Source organism: Bos mutus, chromosome 28 (assembly GCF_027580195.1).
Source record: "Bos mutus isolate GX-2022 chromosome 28, NWIPB_WYAK_1.1, whole genome shotgun sequence".
NCBI classification, from domain to species: domain Eukaryota; kingdom Metazoa; phylum Chordata; class Mammalia; order Artiodactyla; family Bovidae; genus Bos; species Bos mutus.
In genome coordinates, this window is record NC_091644.1 from 14799260 (window position 1) to 14816486 (window position 17227).

Here is a 17227-nt window from a genome sequence, read left to right on the forward strand (position 1 = left end):
GACAGGATGGGAAAGGATGGAAAATCAAGTCACTCATTAAAAGGAACTATAGGAAGCCTCGGAATGATTTTACCAAAAAAATAGAGGAGCCTGGACAGGACTATTCCCCGACCCCTGCAGCCCTAAAAAAGAGGACCATAGCAGTAGGGGTGGTGGTGGGGTCCCAGGAGCAAAGAAGGCTGGGCCAAAGAGATGGGAGGCTGAGAGAAGGAATCGCTAAGGAGAGAGATCTGGGAATGACTGTTGAATTGGGAATATTTTTGGCCTCCTAATACCATCCAGTATTTTTAAAATGTTTAGCATGTATCAGGCACTGGCTATATACTTTCCACACTGTATTTCATGTAACTCTCATTACAACATAAGAGGATGGCATTATGATTATTTTCCCCACTGAAGCCCAGACGCGGGTTGGACACCTGCCGAAGGTCTCACAAGAAGGGATACAATGCAAATGAACCCAAGCTCCCAGTTTCTCTGGAAGATGGATGTGGTTCACTGATCACCCTGCATGATGTGGCAACCATTCCATTCACTCCTCAGAGACAGCTCCACAAACTCCCAGAAAATACTGGAGTGAAGAGTTCTCCAGGCTGGAGGCCCCCTGCCCTTGCACAGGCACTGTGCCAGCTTGCAAAACACCCCCATTCCAGCTGCTCCAAGACAGAGCCCCAGGCAGGGCCCCGCAGGCACCTGGCCTCATCCATCCCAAGAAAACAAAGCCAGGAAATCCCCCTGCCTGTCCCCGCGTTAGTGGCCATGTGTCCCGCCTCCATGGCTGGGCTGGGGACAAGCGTGTATGCTCCAGGTACAGGACTCCCAAAGTCAAGGGTTTCAGGTCACACTGGCAAATCATTTTGCAAGCAGATGCCACAGGTCTCCTCACAGACTGGGCAGCACACAAGGTCAGCGTCAGCAGATCTGACCCTAAAAATAGGCTCTTGGATGCCAGAGTGGCTGGGTGTGCGGCCGCCACACGCCCCACGGACCAGCGCCTCCTGACCCGGCCAGGACCCAGTGCGCACAGGTAAGGCCCTCTGGTGGGGAGACTGGCATCTCTTGGGTTCAGTCGAGTGTTCTTTGGGGTCCCGGGTGTGGGGATCAGAGGACCCCTTTCCACCTGGTCTCTGGAACAGCAGACACCAGCTGACATCTTCTCAGTTTGACAGGCTTCTTGCTCCGTCTTTCCCTAAAGACTCCCAAGAAATTTTCTCCACTTCCCTTCCTCTAAATCTAAGCTTCCAGTTCAATGACCATTTCTAAAGGATAATAGGGTGGGTTAAATCTCATCGGGCCCTTCTGAGGCACTGGATGCATTGCCTCACATATCATATTCCAGCAAGGTTCTGCATTTATCCATTTAGCCAGTAGAGGGGAAAAAAACCTCAGCAGGAGGTGTGGGGGAGGGAAATGGAGACACCCATGGTGACTCACATCAAGCGTGGGGCAGCACAAATTACAACTAAGTCCTCAAACCCTGTGGATGAGAACGCTTCCTGTGTCCTCGGTAATCCTAAACATCATTTGGACAGAGTGGTTATTTTTGAAGCTTTTTCCTGTCCTGGTGGGAGGGTGGGGTTGGGGATGATTGCTCTGGTAGAGACGGGGAGACTGGGTCACTGAGGGACTTGGCCTCTGGACCAAGACACCAGCGCCTATAGGCAGGAAGGTGGGACCATGTCCTGTATCTCAGACCAAGGCTCTCCCATTAGACCCTGGGCCCTTGTTCTGTGGCCCTAGTGGCCCCTCACGGGCCTGGACCCAAGAGTTGGGAGTGGGGGACTCTGAGTGTTGAGGAAATCTGAGAACATTCCAAGGGGAAACACTTCAAGTAAGATGAGGGAAGGTGCAAGGTGTGTGTGTGGAGAAGCCGCCCCACTAAAGGCCCAGCATCTGAGGGGCTCTGTACTCGGTCTGTGTTCTTATGCCCTGAACCTTCCATCGTGACCTCGTCTTTGTCTTCTTCACAACAGAAGCATTTTGTTCCCACCAAATGACATTTGCCAACAGCACTTAAAGGGCTTCTGAGCTGAATCCTGTACAGGGGAACAAGCTTGGGCCTGGAGCGGGAGGTGGGACGTGGGAGAGGGTCTGAGGAGTCAGGGGGAGGTCAGGGACTCTTCAGGGGCAAAAACAGATCCATGCTGGGGGGTTGGGGCGATGGCCCTCCACCATCTGACGAGCTGGAAGCCCTTGCTGGGGGCATGTCGGTCCTAGGGTGGCACTGGACTGGAGGGGACCCTGAGTCCTGACTGAGGGTGGATTTCCAGTGGCTGCTGACAGCCTCACAGGGGACAAGGGGCAGAGGGGACCCTGAGGCCGGGGGCTTAGTTGTGTTTCCTGTCACCCTGGTGACGCCCAGCTGAGTCCACTTGGGGAGGGGGCAGCTTGCCCTCCTTGGAGCCAGGGCTGGCCTTCTCCAGACACCGCAACCCTGTGAGTTGGCAAGGGGTCCTGGCTGGCCACATGTGAGGCGCAGCTCAGAGAGCCTGTCTTCTAGGTAGTCACATGGCCATGTACCTACTACTTGGACCGCAGCAGCCCGGGGAGGGATGTGCCTTGTCACCTTCACTTCAGATGAGCACACTGAGACACAAAGCCTTGGAGTAGCTTTTCCAGAATCACACAGCCCAGACCACAGCGAGGCCAGTGTGCCTCAGAGCCTGGCCACGTAGCCACTGTGCTCAGGTGGCCCTCCGTGAGGTGGGGGTGGGGGACACCTCACCCACTTCCCTCGTTGCCTGAACTCCCGCCTGCACAAGGCCACTCCAGGTCCTGGTGTCAGGAGGCAGAGCTCTGTGCGTCCCCTCCAGCCTGACTCCAGGGCAGGTGACCCTCCATGGTTCTGGACCCACCACTTCCACAGCAAATAGGGGATCAAGTCTCATCGCAGCCTGGCATGGGCACCAGATATTAACAAATTGGAGAGAGACCTTTCTCCTCCTCCCCAAAGCTCTGCTTTTATGTGAGCTTTTTTTTGCTCACCCATGAGCAAAGGAGCCCCATCACCCAGAGGAGGATGTTCAGACGTATTAATGCCCCATCCTGTGTGCCACGACTACCCCCCAAGAGACCTTTGGCCCCCAGCTCTACCCCTATTCCTAACGCTTTCTGGGCTCAGAACTTAGCTCCTAACACAGTGTTAGCAGCTGTAAGAGGTGGGAGCTTGGCCTACAGCCCTCACACGGCCTAAAGCCTCCTCTGCACAGCACAGAGAGGTGGACCCAGTGAGTGAGAGTGGTGCGGATGGCAAGTGGGTGGGGTGAGACCATGGTGAGAGCTGCACCCCCACAGTCTACCCCCACATCTTCCCCCATCACGAGGAAGCCTCACATTTTGAGGTGGCACATAATGGGAAGTGACCCTTGAAAGAGAGGGGCTAAAAGGCCAGCTCTTCCTGAATTCATGAGCTGTGTAACCGCCTGCAGTGTTTACACCACCACTGCTCGGTCAGAGGCTCTTGCGGTCCCTGTACCACAGCCTCCTCTCCCCTGCGGGGCTGGTCGTGGAGGTCAAGGCAACCCCGGCCGGCCCCCTTGTCTGGGAAGGAAGCTGCATGTGGCCCTCCAGCCTCCTCACGGTTTCCGGGAGGCCCAACTCTGCCAAACCAAGACTGAAAAAAATCAATTAGGAGTTCATAAATTACCACCCTGAAGCACTTTGAAACCATTTGAAGAGTTAATCAAACAAGTTAATGACATCAACCCCATCTTAGAAGGAATATTAAATTACCTCTTTAAATGAAGCCTTCTCTGTTTTTTTTAATAAAAGGATTTTACATTAATTCACATAATTGCCTCCTATTAACATATTTGCCAGAATCCAAAAGGAAAAGAAAAATCTGTTAAACTTGGGTTGTGTCTGATATATGAGGAATTAAATTATAGGCAACAAAAAATTCCTAGGGTTTTCACGTCCAGGTTTTAATATTTTAAAAATCCCACAACTTTTATTTCCTAGTTGGGATCATTTTCGCAGATTTAAGATGCATAAAGACAAGCATGACTTGCGGTAAATTAAAAACATGTATATTCATATACATATACTGCTGCCAAATTCTGCCCTTCCACGTACCCTGGTGGTAGGTATTACTCTCCTAATAGAGTAATTTTCCCAACCACAATAACATTTTTACTCTACCCATTCTTTCAAGGCATATTCCAAGCCCAACTTGGGTGGTGTCATGACTAACTTTCCCCAAGAGCCCAACGCATTTAGGAAGGTAAATATGTTATGTCCATAAATACAGGATACCTTCAAAGGAAGAGGATTCATTTTTAGAAGATTAAATTATAAACTGTTCTACTAGACCAGAAACTTGTAGAAGGCAGAGACCTCTCTGGCCCAGCCCAGGCCTGGCACTTAACAGAGGAATATGGTGGATTGTGGGGGTGAGCAGGGCCAGGCCTAACTTCTGAGGTGAAGTCAAAAAGCAGCCCTGATGCTAGCCGAATCAGCCTAACCAAGACCAGGCTCAGCAGAGTCAGAGAGTCCCAAGGGACGGGGATGGATGCTGCCCTCTCCACCTGAGGTCTGTCTCCAGTCCAAGGGAAGCCTGGGAAGCAAGCTTCCTTCAGAGGTAGATTTACCCCCAAAGAGTCAACACCCCACACTTGCACTGGCCTCTTCTAAGTCCCTGCACCTATTGGGTTTTCTTTTTCTTAAAGAAACTGTATACACTTCAGAACCCACAAAACTTGACTCACTTCTGGTTTTCCGGGAAGCACTGAAGGACCAGAATGACTCGGTGACGTGACCTAGGCCTGGCTCTGCCACCAGAGGGCTCACGAAGGCTACAGCCCTGCCACTGGGAAATTCACATAGCCTGGAAGGTGCTCGGTGCTGTGTGTCATGGCAGGAACTCCTGGTCAGGCCTTGTCCTGAGGCCACCTGTCTGTACCTTCAGTCCACAGGTTTAGAAAGTGCATGTACAACACCCAGAACAGTTCTCAAACAGAACCTTCACAGGCTTTCCCCCGCGCCATACACTCTCAAGTATTCTATGTTCATCACAAGAGACCTTAGAAAAGATGGCTCCTTAGAAAAAAGAATAAGCTCATATAATTTCATCATTCAAAATAAGCATATGCTTAGTGTTAATGTTTTGGTGAAATGTATTTTTGTACAAGAACAGAATCAGACTATACATGCTGCTTCACACACTTTGGTCTCTTCTCTCCACCAACACAAGCCTCTTCCCCTTTGATTTCTCAAAACCACAGCAAACACAGCAGTCTGTACCATCTAACAGGTTCACTGAAGTTTCAGGGTGACAACGAGAGGGCTGACAGAGCCAGTGGTTGTTTAGTCGCTGAGTCATGTCCAACTCTTTTGCGATCCCATAGACTGTAGCCTGCCAGGTTCCTCTGCCCCTGGCATCTCCCAGGCAAGAATACTGGAGTGAGGTGCCATTTCCTTCTCCAGGGGGTCTTCCTGACCCATGGATGAAACCCACGTCTCCAGCATTGGAGGAGGACTCTTTAGCACTGAGCCACTGGGAAGACTGATATAGTCAGTTGCTATTCAGTCACTCAGCCATGTCCGACTCTGCAACCACAGAGTTTAGCATGGGGATCCCTGTTCTGAGGAATCCTGTGGCTGTGTGCCCTGGATGCTCCTCACCTGGCTCCCAAGCCCTGCCTCCCACAGCCTACAGCAGTCCCCTCACACCCGCTCTGGGGATGTTCTAGAGGCTCAGAACTCCCCTTGCTTTCTTGTACAGAATAATTTAGCTTTTTGTTCACTCCATCACTTTCTGAAATATGCTTTAGGACTCACCTTTTCCCCATCAAAAGGATCCTTCAATGGTGTTTTTTGGTTAATCGGGAGGCCTGTTCTGTGGCTCTCACTCCTGGACATGGCTACCTGGCCAATCTCTGCAGGCTCAAGGGGGTCCACTTAGATACTCAAGTTTCCTGCTGAAATGAATGATGCTTCTTCCATCCTCCACCTTAGAAAGCAAAAGAATCCAGGTTAAGTGTTTGTTTTTGAAGCATCTTCACCCTCTTGTTACAGTTCCATTTTATCAAAGAAGGCAAAGCTCAGGAAGGATGAGACATGTAGATTCGAGTCCTCAGTGATTGCTGAGGCTGTGAGAGTACAGGAGGGCCACCAGCCAGTGAATGTGGGGAGAGAGGGACAGAGAGGTAGAGGAGCCCCAGGAAACAGCCAGGCCCTGGAGGCAAGTCAGATGAAGTGGAAATCATAAATCAAAAGTCACAAGTAGCTTCCAGCCCAGACTGTTCTATTTGGCCAGCACAGTGAAAAAATACAGATGTGGTTATTTCTTATAAAATATGATTATTTATAAAGAATCCCAAAATAGAAGACACACAAAAATATCTTTCTGAGTCCTGCTACTTGTTTACAGTATTTGGTGATTTTTTCCTAGTTAAAAAAAAAAAAAAAAAAAAATATATATATATATATAAAATATAAAGTTTTTTTAATTGAAGTATACTTGATTTACAATATTGTTAGTTTTAGGTGTACAGTACCGTGATTCAGTTATATAAAAGAATATACATATATACATTTTTTTTTCAGATTCTTTCCCTTATAGATTATTATAAGACATAGAGCATAGTTTCCTGTGCTATATGGTAGGTCCCTGGTTATCTACTTTGTATAGAGTCATGTGCTTATGTTAATCCTAAATTCCATAAAAATTTTTTTTTACATAAAGTCAAATCATGGTGTCAAAATTATATTTCTAAATTCAGCTTTAGCCCTTCTTCACTGGCAAGGGAAACCTTTAATCAAACACAAGCTGTACCACTGAAAAATCTGACATGGAGTCAGGATTAACGAGGGATCCCAATTTTGATTATTCCTGGAAATAGTTTCTCAAAGCAAGGCTACTGTTTCACAGAGGGAAGCGGCGCTTGGGCCTCATAGGTCAAGTACCACTCAGTCTCTGCGTTCTCTGTTATCACAGTGTCTTTGAATGTTTTAAGATCACAGTGTCTTAAGAATGTTTTAAGATCAGGTATCTTAGTTGGGTTCCCTCCAAGGCCGACCCTAAAACCAGGGTTTGAGAACAAGTTGTTGTGAGGTGCTTCAATAAACAGGATCAGTGCAAAGACCAGAAAATACCCTCAATCAGGGAAATAAAGGGGCTTGAGGGACGAAGTCTTTTGTGTATAACGGAGCTGTCCACTGCAGTGATCCAAACTGAGGAATGGAACAGGACAAGACCAGTCTCTAGTGCAGCTGCCTACTGACTTAAATTTTTTACATCAGCTGATTTTGCACAAAACTCTGGCTTTCTGACTTTTCATAAAAATGACTATATGGGCTTGCATTCCCACATGGAATGGCAAGCTGCTGCCCCCTTCAGTGGGGCCGTTTGCTCGCACTGTGCCACAGTCCGCACCACTCCCTGATGCCTCCTCAGTTCAGTCCAGTTCAGTCGCTCAGTCGTGTCCGACTCTTTGCGACCCCATGAATCGCAGCACGCCAGGCCTCCCTGTCCATCACCATCTCCCGGAGTTCACTCAGACTCATGTCCATCGAGTCAGTGATGCCATCCAGCCATCTCATCCTCTGTCGTCCCCTTCTCCTCCTGCCCCGAATCCTTCCCAGCATCAGAGTCTTTTCCAGTGCTCCTACCTGAGGCCAATAGTTGGACTTTTGCTTGTTTTATTCTTTAACACCCAATGCACTTAACTCCTCTGTTATCTGCCTGGCCCCTCCAGGAAGGAGCCTGAGTCTATCATCCTTTGAGAAGAGGCAAGCTGATGCTGCAAATAAAGGCCAAGTAGCCATCAAGTTGACATTTGATTTCCTGGGACCAAACCTTTCAATATGAAGCTGTAACAGGAACCTGGAGGCCTCTCTTGACAACCTGCCCAGCTCTCATTATGACATTTAGCCTGTGATTGATATTGTATGTGTCATCGAGACCTTGGCAGTTAATCTTTAGGTCAAATCTATGGAAACCAAACAGAGCAGGTTTGTCTTCCCCTTCCACTTTGGCTGTGATCTGGGAAACAGACGCTCCTGGCCTCTATGAGATCCAGAGATTTGGGAGCCATGCAGAGAGATGCACACAAGCCGCCTTCAGGATTTGGAAAGATTACAGGTCTGTGGTTTCTGGACGGCTCTGTGCTTTGTTCTCTCCCCCCATTCAATCTACATGCTGGAGGATAATAGATCCCAGAGCTCCCTCTGCGTGCCAAGCTGCTCTGGGTAGACCACACCACTTCCGCTTCTGTCTGGAAATCCAGCCGAGGCTTTCAGCACGGGGATGGGGATGGCTTCCTCCACAGTATAATGAAGGAGGACCAGCCTCAGCAAGGGTGAGGTCAGCTTCAGTGATCAAAGGAGGCAGGCAGAGGGTTCAGAATGCAGTTACTTCAGCATCTCCCTAAAATCCCATCTTCTGAAGCCTACTTTGGTAGCAGTCAGGGTTCAAAATGGCTCAAACCTTCACATTTCAGTTCCCAGCTGTGACTCACTGTTAAACAGGAAGAGCTGGTGCCATGGACAAGCTGAGCTCCAGATCTCTCAAAATTAAAGCACCTCAGGCCTGCAGCAGGCAGAGTATGCTTACACTCTCAGGAGACTGGGTGCCTGTGCTGGTTCCTCCACAGACGTTTCCATCCATTCCTTGAAATAACGCCTCCCTGGTGACTGCAAATGCCAGCAGCCATGCCCCAGAGCAGAGATCGGGTCTGAGCAACTCCCTGCTGCAGGGGACTGTCCATCCTGTGTTCTGCTCCTCACTTACCTTCCGTCCTCCTCCAAATTAGCCCAAGGCTCCTTCCTGCCCCATCAACTCCACTAAGCCCCTAGCACAAGCCCCCAGTCTTATTCACTGCCCTCGGTCATCCATTCACTCCTTCCATTCACTCCCTAGGCCATTCCCTCATTCAATAAATACTTTCTGATCCCCTCTTACACGTCAGACACTGAGGCTGCAAACAACACAAAGGAGCATCTTCAGGGAACCTCGGTAAAAGGCTATCTAGCCCCTCTCTTGTCCCAGTCCCACATCCTTATTCGGGGCTAAAGACTTGGGTCTGCACTTCAATGAGAACAAGGAAAAGCATACTGAGCACCCTTCCTACCCTTCTATTGACTCAACAGCTCCTTGACTCTTGAACCACATACTTGGGCAATTATTATCAAACTTTAGTTAGCATGAGACTCACTTGGGAGTTTGTTAAAATACAGACTCCTAGACACCACCCTGGTTCAGGGTACAACTCATGAATCTGCAAGAGCCAGATGATTCTGTGGGAGGTAGCCTTTAGATCACACTTCCACAGACTCCAAAGAGAGGCCTCTGCAGCCCACTGCCCCCACCCCTCCACTCAGGGTCCTGCAGGAAAAAGTCACAGATCCTGACCTCCCATGATCACCAAAGACTGCTAGCCAGTGATCCTTTAATTCATCTACTGTCAACTTGGCTGAATCAAACTTCCCAGAGCAGTAGTTTCAGCCCCTTTCTTCTAAAAAAAAAAAAAAATAATAATGTAAACTTTCATGCATACAGAGAGTAACAGTGACTACCTGCAGCCCTCATCCTTGGCAAATCCTTCCTCATCACACCTCTATCCATTCCCCTCACCCCATACACAATATATTACATTTTCCAGTGGTATTATTTTTGAAGCAAATCCCAGACATTATATCATTTCATCCGTGAACATTTCACTACATATTTCCAGAAGATCAGACCCCGAGGTATAATTTAACTGTCCTCTGAATCTCCTGCAAAGCAGTTGCTAGATCTAGCCTCTGAGGACTCTGATCAACGATCCAGCTCTTCCTTTGGTGAAACGCCTTCTGTGGTGGTGGCGGTGTGTTTCTCCATCAGAAGGCCCATAGCGTCTGATCGTCACTTCTTAGGTCACAGCTGTCAGTGCTCAGCTCCTGCATCCATTAGCTCCTCAGGTGATGTAAAATGGTGCTTTCTTCCTTCTCTATTAAAGTTCTTCTATAAAAGAAAATTCCCTTCATCTACCCAGTAGTAGCGTTTGTATCAGAAAGGAACAACAAATGCTAGATTCTGTTTACTGACCTGTCTTCACAATGAGCTGGTTCCCTAGCATCTTCTAACAGTGAATGATTATTTTACGTATCATCACGACTTAAGTGCTTGACGTGTTTCTATCAGCTGCAGTTGTTTTTGTTATTCATGTTCAAACTGTCCCATTTTTGATAAGTGGGAGCCTCTCCGAGATGTGCTCTGGGTCCTTTCAATCGGATGCTACTGGTCTTTGACGTTCCCAGGGATTTTTTACATTTTTAAGTCCTTGGGGCCTGCCCCTCCTCATGCTGTATCCTCCACTCTGACCCCTGCCCTCTCAGCAATTAAAAAAATATATATTTATTCCTTCATTTATTTATTTTTGGCAGCGCTGGGTCCTCGTTGCTATGTGTGAACTTTAACTAGTTGTGGTGAGTGGGGGCTATTCTTCGTGGCAGTGCATGGGTTTCTCATTGTGGTGGCTTCTCTTGTTGCAGACCATGGGCTCTAGGGTACTCAGGCTTCAGTAGTTGGGGCTCGTGGGCTCAGTACAGGTTCAGTAGGTGTGGTGTACGGGCTCAGTTGCTCGCTGCATGTGGGATCTTCTGAGACCAGGGATCAAACCTGTGTCCCCTGTATTGGCAGGTGGATTCTTAACTGCTAGACCACCGGGTGAGCCCATGGCAATTATTTTTTTCTCAGAAGACTAAGATCACCTATTACAAACATCCTCAATTTACAGTGTTCCTCATCTCCAAAATGAAGATAATCACAGCACCTATTAATTCGGGTTGTTAAGATTAAATGAGTTAATAGTTGTAAAGCACTTGGAATAGTGCCTGGCACACATTAAGTGCTACATAAGGATCTGTTAAATATATGAATAGCATTCCCTCCCCATTTCTCGTCCATGAGTTTCTCAGTGACTCCACCCCTTCTTCTTTCCCTACAGTTTCCCAGCACTGTGAGTACAACCTCCCTTCCCAGGCTGCCTGAGTGTATTGGTCACCCAGCCCACAGAACACACGGTGCCCAATTCCACGGAGATTCACTTCCTTGGGGACAATGGAAACTGTTCACACACATTCTATTCACAGAGGCTGACAAGCTCTACAAACATCCTGATCTGCAGACACAGCTTTCTAGCTTGGAATGTCTCTTCTGGATGACCACTAAATTAACACAACTGCCAGCCTCCTAGCTTGAGAGTGGCCAACGTTGTGTTCAACCTTCTAACAAGTTGACAAACCCTCACACAGCCAAGTTTCCTCCCACCCCAAGACTTCTGAAACCCTGGAAATGCCTGGCTGCCCAGACCTCATAGGTTCTGGATCCCCAGATGTGCCCTTTCCACTGGACGACAGCTCTCTGCAGACACTGAATACCGTGGGTCTGGAAGGCCAGGGACCTCCTGGGCCTTCTTGTTCATGCTCAAAATGGCCTCAGCCTGCAGACTCAAGTCACATAAAGGAAAGAGTAGGCACCAACAAAGGGGTAAAAATCTAAAAGAAAGATGGCAAAGAACAGGCTGCCTGCAGGGATTTCTTAGACCCAAAGTCTGTCCTGGGTCTGTACCATATGCCCATGTCAGAGGGCATGCAGCATGCTTGCTCTGCAGGGGACTGGAATGTCAGGGAAGTGTTAACTGCCATCATGACCTTCCTTGTTGACCTCCATAACCTAGGAAAAGGAAGGAGGATCAGAGCAAGCGGGGAGATTCCTGCCACATCTTCAGATTAGCTTTTACCCAACTCTGTCCCTGCTAACCCCAACCCTGGTCCTCTCTCATGACCAGCTGCAGAAAGGAAAGAAAATCCCTTGGCTCCAAAATGACATCCGGAGAATCGAAGACAGGCCTCAAGAACGTCTACCCATCTGCCAAGAAGCTGCTGCCGAAGGTGGAGGAGGAGGGGGAGGCTGAGGATTACTGTACTCCTGGAGCCTTCGAGCTGGAGCGTCTCTTCTGGAAAGGCAGTCCCCAGTACACCCACGTCAACGAGGTCTGGCCCAAGCTCTACATCGGCGATGAGTAAGTGCCCAGATTCAGCCTCACGTTTGGTAGCCAGCCCTTCCCAGGTCACAGCCCTTGCTACCTTCCCACCAAGAGCTCTTGCTTTCCAGGTTGGTTCTGAGAGAACTCTTTATCAGTTCGGGCTAGGTTTATTTTCCTATTACAGAAAACTCAGAAAAGGGGCTTAAGTAAGATAGCGGTTGGTGTGTCTCACATAAAAGATGTGGAGAGGAAGGAGAGCTGGCATGGCAACTCCAGGGCCATCAGCAGCTCAGGCTCCCACGCCTGGGCCCCACCATCCCCCAGGTGTGGCTTCCTTCTTCAAGGTTGCTTCATGACCTGACATTGCTAGTAGGGCTCCTGTCACCAACTGTAGGATCCAGACCATGCGAAGGTAGAGGAAAAGGACATCTTCCCGAAGGGAAGTCCACCAAAGACTTCCCCTGCTCCTCGCTGCAAGAGAGGCTAAGAAATGTAGTCTTTTTTTAGCTGGGGATAAGACAAGCAAGAATAAAGTCAGTTCTCAGGTGGGTGGCATAAGGGCACATCACCCTCTGTATCAGGAAGTGTGATAGACCTAGCAAAGTTGAGGTTACTTCCCTTGCTTTAGATTTTTATAGCCACCATGCCCCACTCTTCAAAAAAATGGGAAGTGCCTACTGTAAATAATAATAGTGATAACAGTAATGTTGTTGTTGGTGGTGGTCATTAAAAGTCATGTCTGACTTTTTGCGACCCCATGCCAGGCTCCTCTGTTGATGGGATTTCCTAGGCAAGAATACTGCCGGAGTGGGTTGCCATTTCCTTCTCCAGGGGATATTCCCAACCCAGGGATCAAACCTGTGTCTCCTGCACTGGCAGGAAGATTCTTTACCACTGAGCCAGAAGGAAAATAATAATAGTAAGACCTATCATTTACTGACTGTTCTGCGCCAGGCACTGGGCTACGCATCTTGCATGAGTGATCTGACTTTATTTTCACTACAGCCCAGTGAGAGGTCATCTCATTACTCCCATTTTAAAGATAAGGAAACCGAGGCACAGAGCAGCTAAATAATGGGCCCAAGGTCCACAGCTTGTTAAGTGGCTGAGAGCTGGATTCAAAAGCAGTTTTGCCTAACTCATAAGCTTTCATCCGGATTAGCGCTCCTGCTCCTCCCTCCACCCCCCAGGATTCCAGTTTACAACTCACCTCTCCAAGGAGTCAGATGGCATAGGACCCATTCATGTGTGATTTTCAATAACTGCTGCTTAAAAATGTCTAGTCATGGGATATCCAGAGGCAGCATCCCTCTTTTTTTCTTACTAATTTTAAATGGAAAAAGTTACAAAAAAATTTTATGCCCTTTTACACTAAATTAAACTAAACAGAGAGTTTTAAACACAAATTGCATAATCTCCCTTTGTCCTCTCTTAATTCTGCCCTGAGTAACCAGTATTAAGCTCACTTTATGTATATCATGGCAAACATAAGGAAACATACGCAAACACTTAAAGGATTTTTATTTCTTTTAAATAATTTTAGCAGGAAAAAAGGAATTAAATGATTCTGTACTTTCAGTGTTCCTTAGTATAGGTGTGCCATAATTTATCACATCATCTCTCAGTTGTGAACATTAGGGGAACCTGGGCTGTCCTAAATAGGGTCTCCATTGTTTACTTTTTAGAAAATAATAGCATTATTGAGATATAACTTACAGTCCGTAAAACTCGCCCTTTTAAAGTATACAGTTCAGTGGTTTTATTATTTCACAGAGCTGTGCAACCACTATCTAATTTCAAAGCATGTTCCTCACCTCAAAAGGAAACCCCAAACCCATTAAGTAATCACACTCCATTCCCCATATCCCCCCAGCCGGAGAAACCCCCAGCCTGCTCTCCCTTTCTATGAGTCTACCTAACCGGGAACTTCACGTGAACGGCCTTTCACTACTGGCTTCTTACGCTTAGTGTCCTGTTGTCAAGGTTCATCCAAGTTGAAGCATGTATTAGTATTTTTTTTTTTTTCCTGCCAAATAATCTCTGTACTACTTTTGCAACTTTTTTTCACTGCATGGCTTGTGGGATCTTAGTTCCCCAATCAGGGACTGAATCTGAGGCCTTAGCAGTTAAGAATGGAATCCTAACCACTGGACCACCAGGGAAGTCCCTATTTCTGCAACTTTTATGTGAATCTAGAATTAGTTCAAAATAAAAAATGTATGCACACACTGTGACTCCAAATATCACTTTAAGAAATGAAACATACAGAAATAAGAGTACCAATACATAAGGATATATGGACAACAATGTTTAATACTGAAGTAGCAATAAAAGGTGTGTGTGGGGGATCTGAATATCTTCTAATATTATTAAATAAGTATAGTAAATATACTGTTTTCCTATTTTAAAGGTAATATAAACTCACTGTATAAAGTTATAGACATCTTTATTTCCCTAGGTATAATATGTTGACAAGTGAACTTTCTTCATAAGGGTGTATGGATTGAGATAATATATGGACATGAGTCTGAGCAAACTCTGGGAGACAGTGAAGGACAGGCAACCCTGGTGTGCTGCAGGGCGCAGAGTCAGACACGACTGAGTGACTGAGCAACAGCAACAACGTCAAATACTAGTGTGCTGTCAAGTACAGAGTAAGCGCTAAAAAAGACTAGCTTTAATAATAAGACAGTGATTAGTGTTAAAGAAAACTTTTGAATCTCCCAAAACAATCACTGAAGTCCACCACGCCAAAGCCATTCCTGTTAATACTGGAGTAATTTCCTCTTAGACTTTCTATATGCTATTTTTGGTTTAAAATAGTTGCAATCATATGGATTATTCATCTTATCTTTGTCTTTATTCCACACAGCATCATTCAAAAGCTTTCCCCTTATTATATACTTCTCATATACTTAATTATAATAACTATAATTATATATATCAGATGGACATAATTATCATTTATTTAACCACTTTTCCTACTGTTAGATATAGCAGTCATTTTCATGTTCTTGCTTTTATAAATAATGCTGCAGTGGACATCTTTAGGTATAAACATATTTTTAATATTTAAGATTATTTCCTTAGATTTGATCCTAAAACATGGCATAAATGGGGGAAGGACCAGATTGATCCCCAAGAAGCACCTCACTCTTTTGCCCTCCTCTCACCTCAAGAACAGAATGGCTGGGCATTTGCACAATGTTTGGGTCAAATACTGACTCCTATGTGGCCTCAGGCATGTCACTCACGCTTTCTGAACTTCGATTTCTTTACCTATAAGATGTGGGTTTTATGGTTTAATACATTGGATGCTGAGCGCAGTTTCCAGCACTGAGTGTGAACTATTAGAGTTCAGGCAGGTTCTGGAAACTAACCTCACAGTGTGAGAAGAAGGTAAAAAACAGTCATCACACTTTGCCACTAAGGGTCCCTGTGTGTCAAGGGCAGCCCTGGGATAGAAAATACCCCCAGTCACATTTCTCCCATGAGATGCTATCATAAACCCAAGGCCAGGTTGGAAGGAAGGTCCCTCCTAATGGGCCTCCTCCAGACAGCTCCCTCCACAGACACCGGCCCGGCCTTCCAGGGACCCGGGTGGCCAAAGGCCGGGGTGCGGGGTGGGGGGGGGGGCAGTGCCACATCAAAGCCCTACAAGCCTGTGGGTTCTAGAATTTCTAAAGCTTTTCTCATGCCTAGCTTATCCCAAGGGGATCACCAAATGGGATGCCTGGTGACTCTAAGCTCCCACTGCTTACCAGCCTGGGGAGGGCAGAGATGCGCCCCCCCCCGCCCCGCCCAATACCACCACAGCCTGGCAAGAAGAGGTCACAGATGGGAGAGCGATGTGGTTGACGTGAAGTGCGCTGGCTCAGCGCTGGGGGTCAGTAGGCCCCCCTAGGCAGCCACCTTTTGGATGTCCTCATGGGGAAGTTTTCCTCCCTCAAGGGCTCAAGGCACAGCCACCCTCTCCCACGCCTTGGTAGGGGGTCTGAATCTCCAAGTAGGAACTGGAGGAACAGTGTGGAGTACAGCAAAAGCTGTCTAGTCCAGCGGGGATTGAGGCAGAGAGTTCAAGCCCCAGTGTGGGTGGCCACTCTGTGTGGCCTTTGGCAAAACAACTTATTGTTCTGGGACTCAGTTTCTTTATTTGTAAAATAAAGGGATAATTTCAAAGGTCCCTTCCAGCTCTGAAGTAAAATTCTTTAAGAAATGTCTTATTAAATAAATTAGGCTTTATTAGGCTCAAGCACATACTTGTTTTATTACTTTTAAGTCATTCAAATTAGATTCAAATTAGGTTAACCAAGTGTTGCCCTCCAGAGAACCAGGGACTGGCATCAATGATGAGATAAGAATAATTCATCACCTCTTATCAATCAGCAGTCCCTAAATGGGTGCTTCACAAGTGCTTCAGGACGCTTGAAAGCACTAAATTTCTGTAATTTAAATATTCTCACTTTAATCTCATTCACATCTTTCATTTGCTTAGCAAAATCTTTTTTTCTTTTTTCTCCCTGACAGTCAGCAGGAGGGCAAGTATCCTGGCTACAGTCAAAGTGACTGCAAATTCCCAGGCAGGACAGGCTCCCCACAGCAAGGCATCATTGAGAAATCTCTCCTCCCTCTCACAACAGAGGCAGTCCTGTGAGCCAGTGCCAGGGCTCTGTGAAGTTGCTCTGCTGCTTGAATGGCGAGGACTCTATTTTTATTAAAATTACAGTCGCCTCCAAGGTCTGCCTTTTAGGGCCATCGACAGCCAGCAGCCTCACCCCATCAAGCCTGACTCTTCAAATGCCTGCACCTGCCCCACTCAGCCTGAGCTCGCTTGCCAAGGGGTCACTCTTTCTCCTCCTTTTTGCTCCCAAGCAGACCATCAGCCTTTGAAGCCAGAGGCATCTCGAAGGTTGGTTGGTCAAAGATGCTGGAGAGGGCTGTTAAGTCGCTAAGTTGTATCCGACTCTTTGTGACCCCATGAACTACCGCACACCAGGCTTCCCTGTCCTACACTATCTCCTGGAGTTTGCTCAAACTCACATCCATTGAGTCAATGATGCCATCCAACCATCTCAACCTCTGTCACCCCCTTCTCCTCTTGCCCTCAATCTTTCCCAGCATCAGGGTCTGAGGTGAAGGCAAAGCAGTGGCTGAGACAGTCCTCAGATTGAGACAGGACCTCTCACTGGTGTACCCGGACAGCTGCAACCTTTCCCCTCAAAAAGAAAGAAGCAATTCAGCCTTGAGGCACCAAGTAG

General features: G+C 47.3%; 1 protein-coding gene across 3 annotated transcripts in view; it reads left to right on the forward strand.

Moving 5' to 3' along the window:
• Positions 1-878: 878 nt before the first annotated feature.
• DUSP29 (dual specificity phosphatase 29) overlaps positions 879-17227 on the forward strand; it is a 43579-nt gene continuing 27230 nt past the window's right edge. For 2 of the 3 annotated variants that reach the window (XM_070364765.1, XM_070364763.1), the window contains exons 1-2: positions 879-1027; positions 11772-12005. In XM_070364765.1, the coding sequence (XP_070220866.1) occupies positions 11806-12005 (200 nt within the window). In that variant the 5' untranslated portion in view covers positions 879-1027; positions 11772-11805. Of the gene's footprint in view, positions 1028-10928; positions 10941-11771; positions 12006-17227 lie in introns of all 3 variants that reach the window. The other variant, XM_070364764.1, reaches the window with a different exon arrangement.